The sequence below is a fragment of the Argopecten irradians genome, chromosome 1, assembly GCF_041381155.1.
Source record: "Argopecten irradians isolate NY chromosome 1, Ai_NY, whole genome shotgun sequence".
NCBI classification, from domain to species: domain Eukaryota; kingdom Metazoa; phylum Mollusca; class Bivalvia; order Pectinida; family Pectinidae; genus Argopecten; species Argopecten irradians.
This window is the reverse complement of record NC_091134.1, coordinates 29,452,728-29,479,349: the sequence shown is the minus strand read 5'-3', so window position 1 is coordinate 29,479,349 and position 26,622 is coordinate 29,452,728. Positions and strand designations below refer to the sequence as shown.

At 35.4% G+C, this 26,622-nt stretch overlaps 1 protein-coding gene across 1 annotated transcript in view; it reads right to left on the bottom strand.

The window, feature by feature from the left end:
- Positions 1-24,826, bottom strand: part of LOC138323371 (hormonally up-regulated neu tumor-associated kinase homolog A-like) — a 33,709-nt gene extending 8,883 nt beyond the window's left edge. The window contains exons 1-5 of the mRNA XM_069267957.1: positions 24,574-24,826; positions 14,696-15,432; positions 8,621-8,913; positions 5,910-5,965; positions 4,536-4,689 (exon numbers count right to left, since the gene is read on the bottom strand). Of these exons, the coding sequence (XP_069124058.1) occupies positions 4,536-4,689; positions 5,910-5,965; positions 8,621-8,913; positions 14,696-14,884 (692 nt within the window). The 5' untranslated portion in view covers positions 14,885-15,432; positions 24,574-24,826. The remainder of the gene's footprint in view (positions 1-4,535; positions 4,690-5,909; positions 5,966-8,620; positions 8,914-14,695; positions 15,433-24,573) is intronic.
- Between the last annotated feature and the right edge of the window lie 1,796 nt (positions 24,827-26,622).

Below are 26,622 nucleotides of genomic sequence, written 5' to 3'. Positions count from 1 at the left end.
CACGCACATGTTCATTTTAATATTATCCCAAATTTGTACAAAACTATAAAACCATCATAATGTAACTAGGTCAGTTTATACCTCTCGAGAACTAGAAGTAATAATATTTTAACTCCTGTAGATTGAGGGGCCCTTCATCATTAAGTGCCATGGTTGTAACTTATTAAAACTATTACCGTCGATTCATAGACAATTGGTTGTGTTTTGCCTGTTTACCGCTGTATTGTTAATACAGTAACTACGTTTGTTAATTAGAGTTTTATATTCTGAATGGAAATATAACATAATACACCTCGGATATCAACGTGTCACTACACATATTGATACATTGGTTAAGTTAATCTCGTAGGCTAATCACAACCAGGCGAGGTTAATTTCGTTTTGGGCGTTAAGTTTCAGCTGAAATGTGTGATTGACGTGAAATGAAATGTGTAATAGACACACTTTATGTATGTGATGTCAATTACTAGTAGACCAAACCCATATTACAGTAAACAATAACGACAGGCAGATTACAATAGACTCAGATTCTCTTTTATAATGTTCCTCAGTATCATCAAAATATACATCACTGAAACCGACAAGGTATGTTTGTTGATTATCATAGAAATACCACTATGAATTTTGTATATTACTAGCTATTAACATTACCTCGTAGCACTCAATGGCCTACTTAATCCTAGGTATGCTACTATTAAGTCCTACCACACTCGATTCCAACATTTTATTTTAGAAAGTAAGATCAAGACGAACCTATTTGATACATTTGTTGTATCTTTGATACTGAATTTCATTTATCAAAATGATTTCGGTTTACCAATCATGTACAACTGACTGTTTTCTGTTTTGATTGTTGCCACAGTTGTTACGTGGAATTATGTACTACATGTACTAATGTAGTAACATATTACTTATTTGATTTCTAGGGTCAACATGAATATATCCGAACTGACGATGAAATAATGTAGCATGCCACCTTTTTGTATGGACAATAGTATATAGCTGACTAGTTGAAGCTACAGTACACGATCGCAGGCGTAACGGTTATACTTTGTGAGGAAACTGTTGATACCTAAACTCATACTGACATGGTGATATTTAATCAATGCGATGTATATGTCCCTGGCAGAATTAGTTTCAATGCCATTAAACGTGATCTTCGTGCAGCTTTAATCCGTGACCTGAATGCAGTGGAGCGTACAATTGATTATGTATTTAAAGTACCAGGGACTATGTTAATAAGTTTGTGATGATAACTAGCGTTCTTAATTACTAATTAGGATAGTAACGAACTGCAGGAGAACTCTATGGGGCATATTTAAATAAAAAAAATATTGTTGACTAATACGTTTTCGCCAATTTCATGTAAAAAAATCTGAATCGGTTCGAATCGGAAATTTTAATTTCAGTCATTTGGGGTTGTACCTTTGTTCACAATTGACTTACATTGATATGACATATGGTACCCATGGGGAAGAGTGCCTGCTATCAGTTTATTAGTTTTTTTCGTTCAAGCATGGTTTTATATTATTTACCTAAATGTACAAGTAATGTAAGCGAATATTTGGTACACAATGTATGCTAATTCCTAAGTGTGTTTTTTAATAACTGTTGGCAATGTTATCAGTATATTTCAAAAGTATGAACCATGTAAAAAGTATGTCGTTTATCTACTGTTACAAAAGGAATAAAACGATTATGTTACAATTAGTAAGCTATTGATGAGGGCGTGTTCCTCACCTATCCACATTATGTTCTAGTTACAAGACAATTAGGAATGGTTTTAAGGATAAAAGCATTAAACTGGGGAAAATAACCCACGAAATAGCATTTCATTGTAGGCAAAAATATCTCTATTTTAAAGTAAATTATCTATTTATGAGAACTGGATATCAGGGATTAAGTATTTAAAAATATAAAGGTTATTAATTATTCAAAATGTATGCCTTAGCAACGGCAGAAAAAGAGATCTCAGAAACCAGTCGACTGTTAATCGACTGGGCGACATTAATTCCTAAGAGTACTATGAAAATATTTATTTTATTTGGCATTCCATTATCATGCATTGTTAAGCGTCCATCACACTTCGTGTTACAGACACCATTCGGGTTTTTTAAAATTTCATTTGCTCATTTGTATTGTGTTTATTCGTAGTAATATCTATTGGGTTTTTTTACAGTACCGTGTCATAAGTATGGAAACAACGTCATTGTTCCCATTGGATTTGATGGGGGAGTTTTTTTTCTTCAATTTTGATCTTAATCGTCTGCTCCTGTTTTTGATAGTGAAAAAATACCATTTGTCAGCGGTGGAGCATCTTTAATGAAAATTAATATTTTTCAATAATCCTTTTGATGTAAAAAAAAATTGTGTCCATGTTCTAGTTGTGCAACTGCATAAGAATATAAACACTCAAAACTATCAAAATGAACAATATCACATTTTATTTTAACCGTTAGCAGCTTCTTTGCTATCGGATGGCAAACATTATAAAAATGTGAAAGAAAACAGTGGATCCAATGAAAAAAATAACGCTGTTTTCATACATGGCACGGTGAGTATATCTTGTATGTATTACCGTGGAACCGCTTTTGATCCAGATAAACAGGACATATTTCACTTATCTTATTCCAAACATAAACCATATTGCATTGTATTTTTATCACATCAGTTCTAATTAACAGTAAGCTGTCTCTTTAAAGTTATATCTTAACGTAAAAAATAACAGGATATGAGCTCTGATACAACTTTAAATAATACCACTATTAATTTATCAATGTGGCCTTAACAAATCATTATTCCATATATTTAATAATTGGGGTTATGTTTTTGTTAGACCATGTAGAAGCATTGTGACTTAATTTTCCTTTAATAATTGTGGTTAATAATTTTTCTTGTAAAAATGATTTATGGCATGGTGAAAGGCTCACTTTCGACATCATTTGAATTTAAAATTTCGTTAAATTTAATTGTGATGATAGAATCACCAATGACATGTTATACGAATAGCTAGAAGAGGATATTTAATACATGTATTTACATTATCGGTTGAGTATTTACAGTGCCGTGCCAAAAGTATTCGGTCACAATGGCGGCGTGTTAACGTCGTGTCAATAACATCGCTGAAAATGGCCTTGGCATTCATTGTAAACGTCACTGATGATGACGTGCGTCATTTTTAGGTTTGCGTATGACGTCATGTTACGTCACACAATTTTTTTTTGTTGTCGTCTGCTTTCTGTTTTTTCCCGTGGACGTGTATTGCCAAGATGGGCCGAAAAGGAAAAGAACTATCGATGGGCGTTAAAAATATGATCGTAGGGATGTTTAGGAGTGGATATTCACGACGAAAGATAGATAGGTGATGATGTAAAAATACCCAAGTCCACAGTTATTGACATTGTTAACAAATTTTGTACATGTGGTTCAGTGGAAAACAGGCCGAGAAGCGGACGACCAAAGTTAGTGAATTTGCGGGATTATCGTTCTTTGGAGAGGATTGTTAAAAACAATAGGAGGGATTCCCTTACTGATATTACCATTAAATACAATGAGCAAAGTAATGTTTCGACTTCTAAAAGAACACTTCAGCGACATCTGAGCCAACATGGGTATACCAGGTGTGTTTCTAGGAAGAAACTTGTCGTGAAGCAGAGTAACCGAACTAAGAGACTTGCTTGGTGTAGAGAAAAGCGGAGATGGACAATATATAATTGGAAGCGAGTTATTTTCTCAGATGAAAGCAAAATAGTTATTGGACAGGACCACAGAGTTTATATATGGAGAAAGCGAGGTGAAGGATGGCGACCGGATCTTGTGCAGCCGCGTAATACCCAAAACAAACTCGAGGTTATGATTTGGGGGTGCATTTGTTGGAACGGTGTGGGGACATTAGCTCGAGTAGAAGGAAATATTAATGCTGCAAAATATCAGGAGGTTTTGGAGGAAAATCTTTGGCCAGTTCTTGCCAGACATTTTCCTACTGGTGGCTATTTTTTCCAAGACGACAATGCCCCAGTTCACCGTGCGAGGTCCACCCAAGACTACATCGCCCAGAACGGAATTAATGGAATGAGTTGGCCCGCTCAATCACCAGATTTAAACATAATTGAAAATCTTTGGTTATTAATAAAAAGAAAACTTCAGTCTCGAGTAGCAGCTGTGAAATCGGCAAATGACTTGTTCTCCGAGATTCAGAGGATTTGGACGGAGATCACACCTTGCTACATTCAAAGCTTGTACAACACTATCCCTAAACGAATTTTAAACGTAATCAGATTGAAAGGACATCTTACAAAATACTGAAGGTAAGTGTGTAATACCGTTGCAATTAACTGTTTAGTATATAAGTAAAATTAATTTGGAATTCGTTTCGTTTTTGCCGTCATATTAACACGCCGCCATTGTGACCGAATACTTTTGGCATGGTACTGTAAGTTTAAACATTTTTTACAGTAATCTACTCAAGCATAACGGGATGATGAGGATGCAGACGGAATTAAAGTTATAGAGTTTTCTTATCTAAAATAACTTACATGCTCCAAACATCGACTTGAGGGCCGTACTTTTTACGCCCAAGGAGTTCCGGTGCTGCGTAAGCAGGACTTCCGCATTGTGTATTAAGGTATTCTTGCGCGCGTACCGAGTCTTTGGAAGACGACACTTTTATTGTATTGCTTAATCCAAAATCTGTGAATGCAAATAAAAAAAACTATAGAAAATCGGGTGTAATAAAATATCCTTAATCAAAATGAATGACACTAGATTTTGATAATGTAACAAGAATGTAAACTAATGTACGTGTGTAGTGAATTGTTTAACCATGTCTTGATCATTGTGTATAAGACAGTAATAGTATATATAATTAATATCCAGGTATATGAAATACAAATAATGTATTGAATTAAACTTCCAATAGAAGATTCCAGCAATACTAAATTGTTTTTTCCGTACAGGAAAAGGTGTCCCAAAAAACACACAGTAAAAAAGTGTAAACAACTCTCGGTAAAAGGAATGAATTTAATATGTAGTTGTATATGTACCCGAGGTTCATATAATGTTGTAAAACCCGAGGCTTGCCGAGGGTTTTACAACGTTCTGTGATCCCGAGGGTAGAATATCCCTTTTTTCATATCAACGTATGAAAGAGTATTTTTCTCTCATACCTTGACGTTTTATTGAAATTTTACTACTATAATCTTCCGCCATTTTGAGATAGATTCGAAAAAACACGACTGCAAGTCAATTCTCCATAAATGAAATTACGCATAATAATTTCAACGCAAATCCCGTTATTTGTATCTTTAAAAGTAAATATAGAATAGCTTCTAAAAAAAATCCTGTTAAAGTTGTACCGAGAAAATAGTTATTTTATTGACACTGTGACGTCACGAGGCTTTATTGCATGGGTAGCCATGCCATACAGCTTCAGGTGACATGAGTGTCTCTCATACCTACACGTATAATACTGTCTGGTCTTGGGCAACACACTCATGTCGCCTGAGGCGGTATTGCCTGGCTACCCATGCAATAAAAACCCGTGACATCACAGCGTCAACAAAATCACTACTTTCTAGGTAAAATTTTAACATTTTTTTTTCAAAAACAAGACTGGATTTACTTTTAAAAGATACCAACAACGGGATTCGCGTTGAAAATAATATGTTTTTATGTATGGAGAATTGACTTGCCGTCGCGGTTTTTTTTTTATTTCAAAATGGCGGAAAATCATAGTAGTAATATTGCAATAAAACATTGAGGCATGAGAGAAAAATACTCGTTCATACGTGGACATGAAGGATAGGAATATTCTACTCGAGGGTCACAAAATGTTGTAAAACCCGAGGCACGTCTTATAATATACAGAAAGATGTATATCTAATTGTTAAATGGAGTCATGATGAACTTGCCTATTATCTTGATGTCACGGTTTTCATCTAATAGTAAATTTTCCACTTTCAGATCCCTGTAAAATTGAAACATACAAGTATAAGGACAGGAGGACAAAATATTGATTCGATTCCATTACGCAAATACAAATGTAAAATATTCATATCGCATTAAGTGCACAACCACAAAGAAACATCTATGTTACATATACAGCTATCGCATTGTAAAACATGACACATTGTATGATGTTCAACATCACTCTTTTTCACATTTTGTTTTATTTATAGCCAAGTCATACATTAATGATCACATGACAACGAATGGACAAGGAGACCTCTTATCCGCCCGTAGATACCTATAAACACAACTATAACTCTATGAATTGTTAGTTTACTTATACCTTGATATCATGAGCTTACAAATATCATCGTTTGTTCCATTTCATTCGCATTTGTATCTAGTATATTTGTGTCGTATTTGAATAAAGAAAAGACAAAATAAAAGGAAACAATAACTGGCAGCGACAATTTTCAGATCGCCACCCTGGTGTGATGACAAACAACGGAACACCTGGTAGCATCAACCGTCCATCAGTGTAATTCTTTCACAAAATTATTTTTAAATCGCTTTTTATCTGGATACTGACACGATTCATACCGTTAGCCATTTCATGACTATCAGTCAATGTATACCTCTATTTCTAACTGTCCTCATATAATAATATAATGTCTTATATATGACTCCTGGTTCTTGATGCCACCACATCCCAGTCAATTAGTTAGTTTTATCTTAATTAAAAACGAATTCTAAATTGTATTACACTATTTCTGTGTGTTGAATTCAATCCCAGAGACATTTATACACAAACCAAGAACAATATAAAAGACATTACAGAAGAAAGTTTTGTGTGTGTGCCGCCCAAAAGATTCTAAACACTTGTAAGTAACCTTTCGTGCAGAGGTATGATAGTGTATAGTAATCGGTACTACATAGTATACCTACGGCCCACTATTTACTATGTGCCCTTTGGCTCCAGTGATCAATAATTCAAATGTTTACGTCTTAGATTGACTCTACACTAAACAATCCTCACCACAACAATAAAAATAACCCCTAGATTACACCCTGTATATCCACTCATCATGGCTTCAGTTGATTGTTTGTTAAATGACTGGAACAGACACCGAGATATTCACAGTATCCCGTCCAAGTGTTCATAGATGCCGTTGATATAATGACTATGCTAGTTTATAAGTTATCAAAACATCATATTTGAGCATTTAGATCCTAGTAGCAACTTGCCAATGAATTTACAGAGGTAAGTACGATTAACCGTCGATTAGTCCCACCTTCCGGTGATTATGACATCACAAAAAGCATGTCATTGGTAAATTGACGTGACCCTGTGTATTCACTCATTATGGTATGACAAGGTAAATTGTACTTTACCCATGTCGTTTTAGGATCTCGAAACTCCCGTGTTGCTTGAACACGTAACTTAGTTCAAGCGTCATGGTTCATTTCCGACGTGGTTTAATAAGAAAAATAGACAATGGATACTTAACATAAAGGTTTCTTTTTATTAATGGATGGCGTAGAAAATAATTTTCTTCTACGAACGAATATCTTTTCAAAGAGTAAAAAGCAACACATTATTAATTACTTTCTAAATCGTTATTGAAATTGACACATATTTATAGAATTACACTTTCAAATACAATGTTAGATATTTGAATACCGAGGGACGTGTATCAGTGCTGCATTTATACTCTGAAAGGAATACCTGAGAACTGACTTAAATAACCTATTGAGGGACAAAATTGGGGGAAAGCCCTCGTACTAATTTTTTTTCATTAAAAAATACAAAGCATGTATTTGACCTCCCAAACTTATCGGTTAGTAGTATATAACCTATTAGTTTTTCTAATGGGACGTTGATGGTGATTCAAGAGAAAGGTGGTTACTTAGTTCGATTTAACTTTGTCCTTCATCCAGTTTTATGATACGAAAATGTGTTAAAGATCGATTTATAAATGCTTTCGTCATTTTCCGCATGATAAAAATACTTAAATTTAGATTTCAACATTTTCGTAAATTCTATTGATATTTATATCCATTTTTAACCTCTATCTACGCCCATAGATCCGGCAAACATCGATAGCTTTAGCTAAGCCAATTTAAGGGGTATTTTAATGTGCCTCTGCTATTTTATCTTAGCAACTTAAAAATTTCTATTTTTCACAGTGAAAAAGAATAAATTTACTTAAGTACTATCCAATAGCTAAAAACTATTGAAGTATCAAGACTTGAAATAGGTATTTCTTTGATGTTAGAATGAACAAACCGAAGAATAATTTGAATAAATCATTACCGTTAGGCTACAATTATTATTTAGGTTTGTGTAAAAGGCAATATTGCAATACTGAAAATGACTCAAAATAAACCGTCGCTATTCATTATATTTCGCAAACATTTTTTTTTCATTTCACACAGCCAAAACTAAATATGTTTTTGAATCCGGAAGGAGTGGGAGGCCGGAGTTTCTGGAATAAACTTCGGCTAACGATCAGTATCTTGCCACAATTCCATATTACACTAAGGCGAGCTGGTCAATGCAGCGAATGAAAACCGAACCACTCGAAATATAAGTGCAGTATTAAGATGGACTAGTCAAGGCAAAGAAGTCATATGCTGCGGTAGCATTAATATACAGTGGGTTATGATCACTTACCTATGTAATATACCAAGTCGATGTAGATACTCGATAGCCGAAACGATCTGTCGAATAAACCTTTTTGCTTCTCTTTCCTCTAGTTTCTTCCGCTGACAAATATAGTCCATGAGATCGCCGCCTTTACACAGTTCTGTCACGAGGTAGTAGCTGTTTTCTGTCTCCATTATTTCAAATAACTGTACAATATTGGGGTGCCTTGCCATTTGCAGAATTTTGCCCTCTCGTCGAAGGTTCTTCCTCACATAACTGTCCTGTTTAGCTCTTTTTTTGTCGATAACTTTGATGGCAACCTTTTTACAGAAATAAACATTCGTGGTATACAAGGAAATTTATGGTTTAAACATGTGTGAATGGTGGGAAAGTATATAATTCTAAGAAACTAACATATCACACATAGTTGAGCTTAAAATAACCACACAAACGCATTTTGAGTAGTATCAGCGAATTTGTAAAATTATTATATCACTTTGTCTAACACCGTGTTCTTTGTGTTTTACTGGAAACGGTGTTGACTTCAAAAACTTGAATTAGGCACATTAAATTACACAGCGCATTTATTTTCTCATACAATTGTGATCAGTTATATAAACTGGTGATGGGGAAACCCAACAGAAAATATGTTACAAATGCATGATGTTATAGAATTTAATGGTATAGTATTACTTATTCCTACACTTGTTTGATACAATGTTTATGTATGATCTACCAACATCCCATTACGGGTCATGTTGTGGTGACCTTCCAATTGGCCAATCACAAATTGCTGTTTCTAGAATCTAGTAAATGAATAACAGGTGATGAAATAGTTTGAAAGGGGTGTCATAATTATTTTCTTGTAAAAAGGCTGAAAGTATATGTATACATATACATATACTGAGGCGAAATGTCGTTTTCAATGATGTAGCTAGGTGTAGGGAATGCATTTGATCTTAATTACGTGACCCCTAAAAGGTATAATGATAAGGATTTGTATTTCAATCAGATTGCTGTGTGTACTAACATGATTATAATTAAGATGATGGTGTGGTGGACGAAATATTTGTATAGTCCTGTCTCAATTGGAAATAATATTGTTTATGATTTAAATGATGTTGTACGGCAAGTCAATATAAATTCAATGTTTTGAGACACGATGTAATGGCAAATGTAGTAAAACAGACTTAAAATCATTGCTCATTGTGTATTACATTTCAATTTTGACATCAAAAGAAAGACAAAATGGATGATCTTGATTTTAACTTATCTATGCAATTTATAGTTATCTTCATAACAGGCAACATTGGTAATACTGAAATCGAAATCAAATTTCCGTCATGGTCGAGTGCAAAGCTAAATGTAACAATAAACAAATGTGTATACATGTCTATACATGACAAAAGAAATAATCATCCCATAACGATAATGTACTTTTTAGAAATGATTTCCTATATAGGTTGCCATCAATATGAATATTAGGATCCCCATATAAAGTTGTCTATACAGCCTGAAACATTTAATATTTAATAGAAATAACGTGGATTGATTATCACAGTTCGTTATTGATGTCTGGTATATATTACACATACCCTTTGTACAATGTGGTTATAAATCTCGTGTAGCCTCAGATCTACTTACAACATGGCCAATCATATATGTATATATATATATCACAGGCTAAACATAACCTCAAATAGTTTATATATTCATGAGCAAACATATCCCTCTTGTATTATTGCAACCATGACGATGTTTGATGTTTGTATATTATTGTTAACATGTGTTCAATTTTTATATTTCCAGTATAAGAACGATAACAACAAGATTTTATTCTTTTATTCTCACTCTGGTTCAACTGCTATTGTGATTGTTTTTTTTTTTTTTTTAGTTTATTTTGTATGTATTTGTGTTCACTTGGACATTTGAGATATGTATGACAATGATGTTATTAATACATTTCTAATACGGCTACCAATATGACTGAACTCTTTATACTTTATCACCGACCATATGTAAAATGTTCGGGGTTTAATAGTAAAAACAAAGGGAATTTACTCTGTGGTAGACTGTTGTTTGGGTACATCGGATAGGTCTGTATAGTATGATATCTCCAGATATCAGGAATAATTACTATGTTGCAACCATAAGTGTTTGATAAATGATCTTGCCCTAGTGGCATATTTTGTCATTGATAAAAGTAAACTGTGGTGGGGACCTTACTCTGTAAATGTTAAACCAGATACCCTGTGACACTGTGGTGGGGACCTGAATGTTTCACATGCCTAGAACAGAAGGCCTATCACAATACTGCCAACACTATAAAGAAATCGGATGATAAGTAAAGCCATGTACATACAACATATAGATAAAACGCACGACAATACGACAGTACTCGATTTTCCTTTCAGGATATGACAATGTGATGTGTTTCCTTGGGTAGACAAGATCAGTAAAGACATTCCTTTGTACAATCCATGGGGGATATCTTATCAACCCTAATGGTGGCTGCCGGGGTTTACACCCCGTCATATAGCTGTACAGTCTTATATTGACTCAGGATCATATTTATTGCTTTATTGTTGGTTTGCTCTAGTGTTTACATTCATAAAAATGCATCGTTTATTCCATATTGAAGTTAATAATAGCTTACAGATCCGATGCCATCATATATCATATAAAAGGTTTTACAATTGACCAAGCATGAATAAGAAAAAAACAATGGACCAGAAAGAACTAAATAGACGTTTTAATCATTCAACAGGACAAAAACAAACAAACCCAATCGTATGGAGACAATATTTGCTAGAAACACATCTTATAGAGCAAACTTTCATTTAAAAAAATCTATCAATCAAGACTTAAGGGCGATCACACTACCTGAATACGACGATCATACTACCTGAATACGACGATTATACTACCTGAATACGACTATCATACTACCTTAATACGACGATCATACTACCTTAATACGACTATCATACTACCTTAATACCACGATCATATTACCTGAATACGACGATCATACTACCTGAATACGACGATCATACTACCTGAATACAACGATCATATTACCTGAATACAACGATCATACTACCTTAATACGACGATCACAGTACCTGAATACGACGATCACAGTACCTGAATACGACGATCACACTACCTGAATACGACGATCACACCACCTTAATACGACGATCATACTACCTGAATACGACGATCATACTACCTGAATACGACGATCATACTACCTGAATACGACGATCATACTACCTGAATACGACGATCACACTACCTGAATACGACGATCACACCACCTTAATACGACGATCACACTACCTGAATACGACGATCATACTACCTGAATACGACGATCATACTACCTGAATACGACGATCACACTACCTGAATACGACGATCACATTACCTGGATACGACGATCACACTACCTGAATACGACGATCATACTACCTGAATACGACGATCATACTACCTGGATACGACGATCACACTACCTTAATACGACTATCATACTACCTTAATACGACGATCATACTACCTGAATACGACGATCACACTACCTGGATACGACGATCACACTACCTGAATACGACTATCATACTACCTTAATACGACGATCACACTACCTGGATACGACGATCACACTACCTGGATACGATGATCATATACTACCTCAATACGACGATCACACCACCTTAATACGACGATCACAGTGCCTGAATACGACGATCACAGTACCTGAATACGACGATCACAGTGCCTGAGTACGACGTACATGTGTGTTATGAATGGGTATACGTGTAAAAGTATGTGCCTCAACTGTGATATCGCCAGCTTATAATGTTATTTTTAATTTTAGGATAGACTACATCATACTACCGAACACACTGCAGTGCAGAATAGGATAGACTTCGTCATACTACCGAACACACTGCAGTACAGAATAGGATAGACTTCGTCATACTACCGTCCACACTGCATTACAGAATAGGATAGACTACATCATACTACCAAACACACTGCAGTACAGAATAGGATAGACTACATCATCCTACCGAACACACTGCAGAACATAATAGGATAGACTACGTCATACTACCGAACACACTGCAGAACAGAATAGGATAGACTACATCATACTACTAACACACTGCAGAACATAATAGGATAGACTACGTCATACTAACAAACACACTGCAGAACAGAATAGGAAAGACAACATCATACTACTAACACACGACAGAACAGAATAGGATAGACTACATCATACTACTAACACACTGCAGAACAGACCACCCAGTCACATTACGATTATCCTCCATACCTTTAGTGGAGGGAACACATTCAGACATCGCATACTTACATACACACGTAAATATTAGTTTTAAAGTGTCATTGTAGTCACAAACGTCGAGTAAATAAACTATGTAATTCCACACAAACATCAAGAAAGGTGTATAACTAGGTGATATATGCATACAGTTTATAATTTGATGTTTAATATTTATATAATGGAATCTAGCTATCGGAAGGAAATAGACGAAGTGAAAATTCAACACAGCCGTTTAAATCTACTTGTGTTGTTTGCTTATGTAGATTGAATATGCAATTCTTTATACACTTATCAAAGAATGTATGGTTTATTTTGTCCAAATGTTAAAAATGACTTTTAAAACAGAATAGAATACAATATGGGATGCAAAAACAAATTTTCAATTTTAGCATACACAGCAAAGACGAATGGATCAGTGCAATGGAATGAAGTAGAAGCCTATCTATAAGAAAATCAGTCATTTTTTTGTTTTGTTTAGAAGAAAGGTATTGAAGATTTAATAATAATATTTTTCAAACCAAAGTTTATGCATATTTCGCAAAAACAAAATTTCAGTTCCCACATCTCAGGCCTCGCCCATCTGTCCCAGAGCAGTTGGATAATACCATTGCCTTTTTTCAATGATTCTGCCAATCTCTGTAGAAATGTTTTCTGTGTTTGTGGATATTGACAGGACGGGCACGATGGTTATATATATAGTTCACAGTTGACGGGACGGGGCACGGGCACGATTGATATGGTTCACTGTTGACGGGACGGGCCTTGTGCACGATTGGTATGGCTGACTGTGTTGACAGGACAGGGCACGGGTACGTTGTCTATGGTTGACAGGACAGGGCACGAGCACGTTGGCTATGGTTGACTGTGTTGACAGAACAGGGCACGGGCACGTTGGCTATGGTTGACTGTGTTGACAGGACAGGGCACGGGCACGTTGGCTATGGTTGACAGGACAGGGCACGGGCACGTTGTCTATGGTTGACAGGACAGGGCACGAGCACGTTGGCTATGGTTGACTGTGTTGACAGAACAGGGCACGGGCACGTTGGCTATGGTTGACTGTGTTGACAGGACAGGGCACGGGCACGTTGGCTATGGTTGACAGGACAGGGCACGGGCACGTTGGCTATGGTTGACAGGACAGGGTACGGGCACGTTGTCTATGGTTGACAGGACAGGGCACGGGCACGTTGGCTATGGTTGACAGTACTGGGCACGGGCACGTTGGCTATGGTTGACTGTGTTGACAGGACAGGGCACGGGCACGTTGGCTATAATTGACTGTGTTGACAGGACGTCTTAATGCCACATGAGCTAGCCAATCACCATATATGACACTTATCCTGATATTTATCAATTATGGACCTATGCTGATGTTTATGTGGTACTATATCGCCCCGGTCGAATTAAATAATGACCGGGTGATAACACAATGTCATTATTTGATATTCTACCAGGGCAGTACGAAACCATATAGACCGAATCAAAGGACTTAATAGATATATGATAATTATTTCAAAATGTTCAGAAATGGCTAGACTACATCTTTCCGAAAAACTCAACGTCTCGGGGTCGGAGTATTGTGACGTTTCTAAAAATGGAAGCATAGAGGCCGATATAATTATAATCAGTATCGCCCTCCATGTGACAGTACATGTATATTAGCCGATGAAAATGATGGAAAATCGAAACCTACTAATATTCTCATGTATATGCATGGTTATCATCAAGCTCTTACTTACCAGCTCCCCAGTTGGAACATGGAGAGCTTCCTTGACTTTGGCAAAAGATCCCTCTCCGATTGTCTTCCCGAGTAGATAGTTCCCTACTTTCTTTGAGTGATGGAAGCTCCGGATGGCTTCCCGAGGGACATCAACTACCCGTGGGGGTAGATAGGAGGTATAACCAGAAAGGCTGGATGTCACTGTCATGGTGTTAGGGTCCTCGAAACAAGACAACCCAAAAAGGTCCTCCGTACTCTGAACGCAGCAACGATCAGCACACTATATGGTCCATTACACATGGAAAAAAACCTTTGAGATGATATCAACGTGCAGTCAAGTGTTTGTTTCATCTTTAATGCAGTAAGTTCGGTCGGGTACTTTTACATCCATCGAAAACATTTTTGTTAGGTGAAATTAACCAAACTTGTGTGAATATGCCTTGTGATTATGTTTGTATGGTTGTGTTATACTATCTCCATTAATAGGTTCACAGTGATCACCAGGCGAGCCGATATGTCTTACCTTTCTTTATAACACTAACACGATATTTAAATCGCTTAGAAGAGTATAACCTTTCATTGTATAATCACAACACTGTTTCCAAGTGTTTACAAGTGAAAACTTTAACTAACATCAACATGGTGGTTCCGAATGGTGGTCCTTTATTCCCGGCATGTCTCGACTGTGCACCGATGCACCTCCTCCCCTATAGATGTAGTGATATGTCCCCCAGGCGACTGCACCGTCTACCGACCCTAAAACAACAAATCAAATGTCATACAGTGGTATTTCATCCCAAAACTATTTCATTTACTGGCTTGACTGAACAAACACACATCTGTTCGTTGCCTTGTCGTACAAAGGTAAGACATATCCATGAATAAGCGCAATCTGAACACAACTCTTTTATTCTCTACCCACAAAACGTTTGGATCATATGTTTTATATGTTTTATAAGTGAATACTTGTATTGTGTATACCCTCCATTGAACTGTGTTGATTTAGATCACATAGCCGTCTGAAGACAAAACTATTGCCGTAAACGATCGATATTGTTTGGCTGATTTTGTTCTTTCTACACAACTAAATAAACACAACCTAAATATACATATTAATGTAAATATTGCAGGGTTTTAATTTCCCAAGTTTGCCGACAGATAACAACACCGTGCCCTTACATACAGTATAGCTGGTTAGTTTCAAAGGATAATTTTCGTGATTTCGCAGGACATTGCTATGATCGCAAAAATTGGGTTCGTGAAATATTGAGAAATGAATGAATCACATATAACCTTAAATCCAGACAGCGAAAAATTAATTTTCTCATATCGAGCTCAAATCGCGAAATGTTTTACCCTCGAAAATTACCGGCTATACGCGTACGGTAGGTTAGTTTATCAAATATATCTTACATTTATAATCTGGAAACTTTAACTGTAAATCTTCAATTGCTGATAATGTTTCCAACTACAAATAAAATTGGCTAAGAAAATCTTACATTTTTTTTTACTTTCAGAAAAAAATTCGCTTAATGATTTTAACTTTAAGCATATATATCCTTTATCGTTTACTGAATCTATTTTGAACATTTTACGTAAGTATTCTCTAATCCTGTAAGAACCGTATCTTAATGTTTGGTACACCAATTATATTTCGGTTTGGCAGTTATACGCCTTATATTTCGATAAGACAGACTATTGGTTCAAATACTGGCCACGAAAGGTAGGGTTTTATACTTGTACACAATTACCCGATCTAAAATTGAAATGTTCATTGGCAAAATTTGAAAGTTACAATCTAGAAACTCTTTCTTTAAATATGATACAATTAAGAAATGATCATATGATATCTGTTATAATTTCAAAGATTGTTTTCACTTTGTCAATCAGTGCGTGACACGAGTGAAAATACGTTAAGCATAGAAACAAATATATTGCATTTATTCCCTTGAAAATAAAAATAAAAATAGTTACGCTTCTATTTGTTTCATACGTGCTTAGATAGTTTCTATCTTTGAAATATGTATGCTTTATTGGATAATCGTTAAATTCCTGATCAACGAACAACCATCCAGATAGGACTCGCTAATACCAAGTAATGACCACAAACTATTTTCAATCCATTTTGTAAAATCAAAAAGATTTAACTTGTATCAGACAGTAGACAAAGCCTATTTATACATCATCCACTAACTTAAGTGACAAAGCGGACAAAAGTGACGTCCAGGTAATAATATCTTAAATTGAGAGGCATCGACATTGTCGGTTATAAGTCATACCTAATCTTTTCTGGGTAGTATTCAGTACAGTTAATGTAAGCAACAGCGATGGTCGACGTTTCGCGTTCAAGGTCAACAAAAACCAAAAGGTCTGGTATTAGCGATGGAGGATGGCTTTACTCTAAGGCCTCTGGCTTTTCTACATTACCATAACCTGGTGAGTTCCTTAATAAGAATAACTCGACATTTACACCAAAACAAATATAATATAAAAAAAACTAGATCTAAGAACGAGATTGGTGCGAAATAATTGTGAGAACGTACATTGTAATTCGGATTCATGTGAAGGAATTGTTTAATTCTCTCAAAAAAGTTACAATTACTGAATTGACATGATTTCTTTCCAATGTAAACATTAAAATTGATTTACGAATGGTGTGCTCGTGGTGTAGAATGTGACATACCGGTGTCATCACACGCGATGTTATTTACAATGTTATTTTATGTAAACATTCGAAGATGTCATGTGAAATATTACACACAATATCACAATAAATAAAACTGAAATCGTCTTAACAGATTTGAGTAATGGCTCTTGACAAAATTTTATGAGAAACTTTCGTGTAAAGTCTCCATAATATTTGTTTTGAAAACAACATTTCGGTTTTTTATTTATTGCGGAGCCGGTTGTTAAAACTATTATGTGCGATTCGTGATTAATTAAATTGATATCATTGTAACAAGCGATGATACATTATTGTATACATTGTTAATATGACATGCACCTCGTATAAAACCACTGCTAATTATATGTTGTATAGCGACATGTTTTGTCGTAATCTGTTGTCACTATAAACCTGTCATATTCAAACACCACACAAAATATCACATAATACGGATTTAGTACGTTAGTAACACTATATTTGATATTTCTATAAAGGGATAGAAAGGATATTGTAGATATACACCCGGTGGTAATGAGTTTCTGATAAAAGGCCATTCACTGTGACTTAATTACATGGCCCCTCCTACCTCCGGTAATACCTACACCACAAAGGTAATCAACCCAGCATCAAACACGTACGGACGTGCAATCAAGGGCTGACATCGATAATCAACATCTATATCCAGTAAGATGACTTTTTGACCTATCGTCCCCACCTTAACCTTGTATATATGATTTTGATTTAATACCACAGGGAATTCATGCGCAGTATATCCATCTACGTACAGTTTACCTTGTCAGTTGTTGTTATTATCATAATATTATATCGCGGTTTGTAATCAGAGATGGTGACTTTCATTGGCATACCTACATTATAACCTGATATATATTTATAAACACACATGTAATTTAGATTAGGTTTTTGATTATTGAAACTCTACGTAACCTTTTTTATTACATCATATTTGAAGCTATCATATTACACGGTATTTATTAACGTCATTCGGGCTTATATGAATAACATCCTTTATCTGACACATTTACTCAGCCCATACTATTTCATTCTGGGTTGTAAAAACGTATTCTACAAACACACACCTTAGAACTGGTTTGATATGTGTGTGATTTCAATGAGGACATATAGCATGTTAAAGCCTTTGCATCTGTAATTTGTAATTAACAAATGACCAAATCTTGGCAACTGTTATTGTTGAATAACATTTCAGAAGATCTCCTTGATAGGTGAGTATGAGAAAAACGGCACATATAACTGTTTTAAAAAACACCAACCACACACAAACAACTCTTTATTAGATCCTTAGTGTAAAATGGATGGCAATGTGATTTCATCCACAACTTCATACAATATCAAACCAGCATCTAGTCCTGTAAGGTTTATAAGTCTTGTAATGACATGTGTGTTACTGTTTGTCAAGTAAGTAGTGTACGTTGAACACGTTGGGAATAATCTTTGACGCAGAATGCCTTCCGGACGTCATTGCATACATAATGCATAATTTTACAATACCGCTAAGTAAAGATCAGATGAAAGTCATTTAACTTCAAATTGCTCCCAAATTGAACCCAAAAAAATGCCAGGACTATGGTTTCTTCAACATATTGTTTTGGTGGTTGCTGTGTAACGATATAATCTACACCTTTTTGCATTACATAAAAATCAAAGTAGTCCTTTGTGTACAGCAATGTTGAAAAACTTAGATTAGTTTTTGTTTCTATCCTAATTATTTGTTCTCCATGGTGGTATTTTGCTGTTTGAAGCATCACGTTCTAGTAGTTATAACTTCATATTAAAAGTTTCTGCTAATTTATAAATAAAGTCTTTCATTTGCAAGATGATTCATGTTTCTTTGTACATAGTGGTAAAACGTTTCTACAACCGTAATGTAACCGTAATTTCGTAAAACACTTTTACCTGTAAAATGAGGTTTCGATAGCCTACTCACTAAATTGGTTTTCCGCTTTATTATTGGTATGACATAGACATAGTTGGACATAATCTATTCACATTACTGATAAAAATGGTGTTTTAAATCACGAGATTGAAGTAGATTACACTTTCTCTTCACCTGGACAGTGACCCAACTTCCGTTGAGACTGAGATATTTCTACCTAACCCAAGGCAAGACAGTCTGCATGCACAAACTTTACATAAATACTAGTTGACGTCGTGCTAATAGCACTCCAGTGCGTTATGTTGACGTTGTCGTGCATTTATGTAATGTCAACAGTAAATGCAGCGAAAAGCAAACATATCAAAAGAAAAATAATCATTTATTCCATTGAAAGTGAGAAAAGGTTCATCTTAACCCGCGGGTTAAGATTCTTTAGCTGTCAAACACTCGGCAAGCTTCATGTTTGAAAACTTTAGAATCTTACCCCTCGGGTTGTGATTTGCCTGTCTCACGCTCGAGGGGGTGAAACCTTCTCTAGTATTCACACGTTTAACGTCAAATGTGCTAAAAGCATGGTCAATATAGTTATCCCGCCTTAGACAGGAATCTTGTAATTCTATTGGTTAAAATTACGTCACGTGATATCCAATAAATAATCTATCAGGTTAGTAGAATTCGTATCAGGTTTGGACGATAGAGTTATCGTTCTTTGCCCCTAACGCCATTAGGAACAAGAGGGCGGCCAAGTGACGCTTCGTGACGACGGCACTCGGAGAGTTGGAAGCAAAACGATGACGTAAAACCCAGTCTTTTCTTGACCTTCGAACTCTTATTTTGGTATTTGTACGCCAGAGCCTAACTGCCAATGCAAATACAGGAAATTATCATATATTGGGCTTTGTAGCAACATATAGGTCCTGTCCAGTGGCAATATTAAAGTTGTATGGTCTATAACTTTCGCTCTTTTGGTCACAGTGAAAACTGTTTAAGTGTTATACATATTTTTCTCCGTCTGCCTGAGGTTTAAACTTTCTAATTTTACCACTTTTTATAAAGTTGCAGCACTGGAAGTATCTTTAATTATAAAAGTAAAAAATCTTTTTAACGTGTACACGTGAAAATAGGCTCGAAAGATGCCGAATCATTCCGAACTCTTCCGAACATCGTCGCGACAATCTCGAAGTAAAACGAGAGTTATGAAACCAAGAGAAAATATCAACAATTTTTCATAAACAAAATATGTGGTCGACCTCATCAGACTCTATCTACAAAGAAAATAATGCTCGCGCATTACAATATTTGATACACACAACATTTTATGGTAATGTGTAAATTGGATGTTTCAAATACTCAATCTGTGGACATATACTAGCATGATTTGCTCATATAGGCCAGAAGGAAAACGTAAACAAACACATGTGTGCTTACGATAGTTACCTGGCTCACCACGTGCAGGTCGTGTCGAACGTCAGTCACGTGATACGATTAGGAATCCGACAAAACCCGAAGTCACTGAACATGGCGGTGATTGAAGGCGCTTTATTCAAAACCAGGAACATATGATTCCTAGATTTCGGCTCTCTTATAGGCCGACATATGCTTTTGGGGACCAAATCATCAAGTTACATGTCAATGTTTAAATATCAAATGTTTAAGTTACATATCGTTACAGTGAAATTAGCAGCAATACAACTTAAATATCAGCAAAACGAAACCGGCAAGCTCTACTAAGATTAGTTAATAGAAACGGACTATGACCATGTATTCGTCATTTAGGTAAAAATTGCTTACGTTCTGAGTATTTTTGGTTTCCATACATAATGTATTTTGCAGTTATTTCCAGTATCTTCAGTGGTGATGGAAAGTAACTATTTGTAATCTTCCCGTTGAAATGACGTTAGCGCTGGATATCATCTTTTGACGTCATTCCATTACCAATAGAAATAATAGTCACGCACAAACTTTATCGGGTATCACATGGTACATGAATTATCCCCAATGTACAGTTTGTTGATGACCGTACTAACAAACTGTGTAACTAATAATATTGGAAGCCTGCGGTATGTGTGTGTGTCGGTCATACTGTGGGAACGGGTAGACGACTACAGAGTGTTGGCTCACATAATCCTACTACTATACGTATCTAGCTGCATAGTCAACAACATTTCACTTCATTATGGTTATCAAGTTGTCTTAATCCAAATTTTCGAGCAATAATCAGTAACAAGTAGTAAGCTGACGTTAGAACCCAACCGCCCGTCCCCGATTGTATGTACAGAGGCGATTATACAAAAAGAATCAGATCTAAACCGCCACACGAGAAAGGATACTAGTATTCATCAGAGACAGGATTATTACCCAATTTTAAAGCTCTAGTAATACTGCAGTCGATAAATTATTCATAGTCCTACCTTTGGGGTAGACATACTAGTGTGATTTAGGGTAGCTTTCAGAGATATATAATAAAACATCACTGAAGTTATGTAGGAAGATACATTGTACGGAGATAGTTGTTAAAGTGAATAGTCGGGCAAAGAAAACCAGTCTAAATGCGTTCATTGGCCTTCCAAAAGTTCTCACATATTAATACAACGGTCAAGTTCTGCTTAGTTTCCCAATTCTGACCATTAAAGTAAAGAAAACTTGAAAACATTGAAAGCGAGGCTGCGTGGAAATGTAACCACGGACATAGTCAGCCGGGAGGACGTTTTAGAATTCCCATACTTTAAATTAATTTCTTCGTACGCAGACAAATTTTGACGAGAGATTTTATTTTTCCATTTCATAAGAAATTATACTGGATACATTCACACCATTTTAACCGACTTTAGCCACCCTTGCCCGACTGTTCACTTTAATATTGAAGGTTCCTATTATAAAACAATAGAAGACTGGCGATTTATTGGGTGGTATCACCAGAAGCCAGGAGGTAAGAATCATGTATTCCATTCCTTTAATTTTTGTACACCAACTTGCTCCAACTAACTGATTATATACATTTATGATTTTAACCAGTTAACTCCATACCTTCTATCTATTAAGGCATATCATTCATATTTTGTTAATATATTTTACAAAAGATTTTCACGATCAAACATGTTCGTATTACTTTATAATGATGCTTGGTTATCACACCAAATTTATGTTAATCATATGGGGTTTTAAATTGACGCGAATTAAGGCCTTACAAAACTTTTATATATGTAAAGGTACATGATCTAATTATAATTCAGCCCATATTAATCTTTAAATGATTTATATTTGTAGGCTGTTAACACTACTAGTCACAACATTGTTGGCATTATTTAACCGTACAAATGTATGGGCAAAGATACTTTTGATTTCAGCTATAAGTAGTAGTTTGGTATTTTGTGCTTTATAATTCATTTTGTTGTGTTGTATAATTTGTTATTCCTTTTTTTTCTAGATTCATATTGCATTTTTATGTTGCAAGTTTTTTTTTCTTTTTGTTCGTATTGTATCTTTGCTATTTATAGTATACCTTTCATTTCTGCATTGTATATTCGTCATTCATACTGCATCTTTCTCATCTTCTCATATGATAGCACGTCGTTGACTTTGTAATATTGTTCTTCATAATGTATATTTTATTATTCTAAGGATCTATAAATGTGATCTACGTCCATCATTATTCTTATGGTATAATCAATGTAAAAAGATAACGCCGGGAAGCTGAGTTTTTGAGATTGATTATACCGTAAGCAAAACGAAAAATCCTATATGAATGACATTTATACAATGTGAACGACAAGATAAGCAATAAGAATGACATTGATAAGATGTGAATGGCAAAGTCATTGTTACATTATTGTTTAGACATATCTCTCTGATTAGTTAGAAGCAGGCCACGTGTCGATTGCCTTTTGGACAACTGACCCCTTCGATTCTACCGGTGAAGCCTACACTAGTGTTCTGGGCGAATTGTAGCGGTCTAGCACCAATATAGTCATTTCATAACATATAGGGACCGCAGAATCAAACCAAAAATAGATTCCTGGAAATCCCCTTTTGGGCACTCCTGGAAATCTCCTTTTGGGCACAAGATTTCATAGAGAGGTGAATGTTTCGGAGCCTGCTGATTGGGTATTCAGGGCGCATCAGTTTCAAATGTTTAATGTGTGGGTTGGGCAATACATGTAGATGTAAAATATATAAAGAAATTTTAAAATTCTGTCAAGTGTGTGTCTGACAGGGGGGAGGTAATCAATATTGGAATTTCATGAATATTTTGGTCTATTTTCGTGCGGAATTCAACATAAGACGGCACCCCCCACATACAAGTTTAGCAAGATAGTAGATCTTAATTTCTTTTTTTTCACAGGTATGCGAGATGCCATTATTCAAAATTAGTGACAGGTGACCAGACTTGAAAACTCCATTTAACCTGGACAGTGGCAAACGTTAATATATCGTATATAGCGAAATCATTTGGTTCTGCGGTCTCAACATCTTGCCTTATACAATACAATCGCTTTATATCCTTGGGCAAGAACTTATTTTCAGTAGCACTATCATCACTATTTCATCGATCTTATATCGTTCATATTTCATGAAGTTAGTTTGATAGAGTGTTTCGATTGATTATTTCAATGATAGGGTAAAATCAACGTATATTGAATACATAATTATTCAAGTTAGTCTCATTTCTATAAAACCATAATTTAAAGAATTGCAATTATGCTAGAGAGAAATCAGAAAGAAATATGTATGTTAGTTATAGTTATGTTTGAAATTCACATTATTTGTAAGTGGTGCTGGTTTAATTAATAAACATTCTATGAATGTATTGATTATAAATCAAACTTAAACATGAAGATGAATAGAATATTATAATCTTTGTGACGTTATGTACCAATTGAACGTGCAGTATAATATACAATAGTTCTGTACTCAATATGACGCACTTAGTTTACACCATGTGCCTTCAACTGAACGTCGCGATGATCATATAAGGTCGTTCTGGTGAAACAACAAACTATATTTACCTTATAAACATTTACGAGAGTGTATACTATAAAGTTCATTAAAAACATCTCTACATCGCCAAGCAAAAACTCTTATCGCAATCAAAGACCTTGAATCATTCATATTTAATAATGATACTACTGATGTTTTTTCTCAATTATCTTTGAGTATCGGAAAAAGTTGTTTGAAGAAAGAAAAAAGTATAATACAGTATATCTGGGTAAACCATGAGAAATGAAATAACGTCTTCGTGCTAACTGATCAGCAATATGCTCATATAATATTACATAGAAAATGAGGATATTCGATAAATGAAAGTACTGATATACCGTACCTTTCAACTTGTCATCAAAGCAGAAGCATCCTTTATTTCACCTGACACGCACCGCTAAGGAAGACAGCTGATTGACAATGATGCTTGCGTGGTAAAAACCCTTTTACATATGCCAGCCTGACCCATATTATCAGAGATGCACTCTTTCACCTATCGGAGATGTCGCCTGTTGGTCTATTTCCTATCCTTGTTCATTACCAGAACTATGACTATGCTAACCAAACCGTGCCGTATTCAACGTCACCGATACATTCCAAACAGATCGCGCTCTCTGCTATATTGTTAAAGTCCACAAGGGAATGACTTTAACCAATACAGCTGATGCTAAATGTAAACACATGTGTCGCCGTAATGCCGGTGGTGTCCTCGCCTCTCTCTCGTCACGGGTAATGTCTGACAACACTCTCACTTTCCATGAACATTATCTAGCGGCGTGTGTACAGTGTATTATAAGTATACCTATCTCAAGTGGATGTGTAAACGGGTCGATTTTTTGTCTTTGTCTTGCATTGGTTAGGCCTTGGTTATCCCCATATAGTTTGATTAACACGCTAAACATCGAGTGTATCCTAGTAATTAGGCAGTCAGGTGTATTAACAATCCAGGTGTTCCCTGTCCAGGGTAAGGTGGGATTCACCTGGCGGCCCTACAATGCTTCATTCCTTTACGTAGTGACGAGGGTTTTCGTGTCGACTTTTTCTTCACTGTAAATGGCATATACATTAAATATTGATACGCTATTTCGGTATCCCAGGACACAAAGAAACACTGGCTTCATCGATAAATAGACGTAGAAAAATTATAGTAGCGAAATTAATCTTTAATGCTTTGGATTTATACTTTAAAGTACACTGTTTTTACAACTAAGATATCACTCCAGTAGATTATGAAACTGAAAAAAAAATCATTCCAGAAATTATAAAATACTCAAAGATGTCACTTCACATCAAATAGATATTGCAGAGTAAAACATTTGATATGCTGTTTTGGGGTTTTTAATATTGCTTTGTTTTGAGGTGGGTTTTTTATGTGTTTTACCCCTTTTTTCTTTCTTTTGATCGACGACACTGAAAATTAAAGTATCGAGTTAGGCTTTTCCGTGTCGACAGCTGTATATGTTATCTGAATAAAACCACAGACCTAACATCGAAATGCTCGTCTGTGTCTCTCACTCGAAACTAAGAAATAAGAGACATGGAATTAAGTACAGGATTGTTACAATGGATGACATCTGATATGTACAACTCTATAATGGCTGGTCAGAGCTTGAACATGTTAAAATTAGATATGGAATTTATTTAACAAATGTCGAAATTATCATCTGATGTAGACGTTAAGTATCAGATAAACGATGGCAACCCCGAACAACTAAACGTTTTGGTAATAGAGTTCACAGGTGTAAACAATGGGAACATCGATATGTTATTTATCGACCCACACGGGACCACACAAGAGTCGAAAATCAGAACATAATAATGCAATATTGTAAAAATAAATTGTTTATAATTAATACCCCCGCCAGAAATTAAAAAAAACAACACACAAATGAAGATTTACGGATACGTCATATTACAAATATTAACCCAACAAAATAGAAACCAAGAATTTAACCAAGCGTTATATTACCATGATAAGGACATTTTAAATGTCTTGTATATATGTTGATGCTTATTTTGATTTCGTTGGGGTTTGTTTTTCTCTGAATTTCTACCGTCCATATCCCAAAGATATAAACAGGATGATATCCATATTCTTTATTTTAATATATATGAGGTGTACTGTAGTTTACATATGTTATTTAGTCAACTTAGACTAATCACACTGTTCAGATGACAGCGTTGGAGGACCTGAGTACCAGGGCAAAAAAAAAAACATTGCCCTGCAGGTCACCTGGTCACGTCGGAATCTTAACCATGGTCGTCTTGGTAAAAACAAGCTGCATATAATTGTGTCAACTGGTCAATCAGTTTAAATCTTGAACATACCCGAGAAAACATTTGCGGGATTATTTTACTGACATTGTTGTTGTGATCAATTTAATTTTGTTGG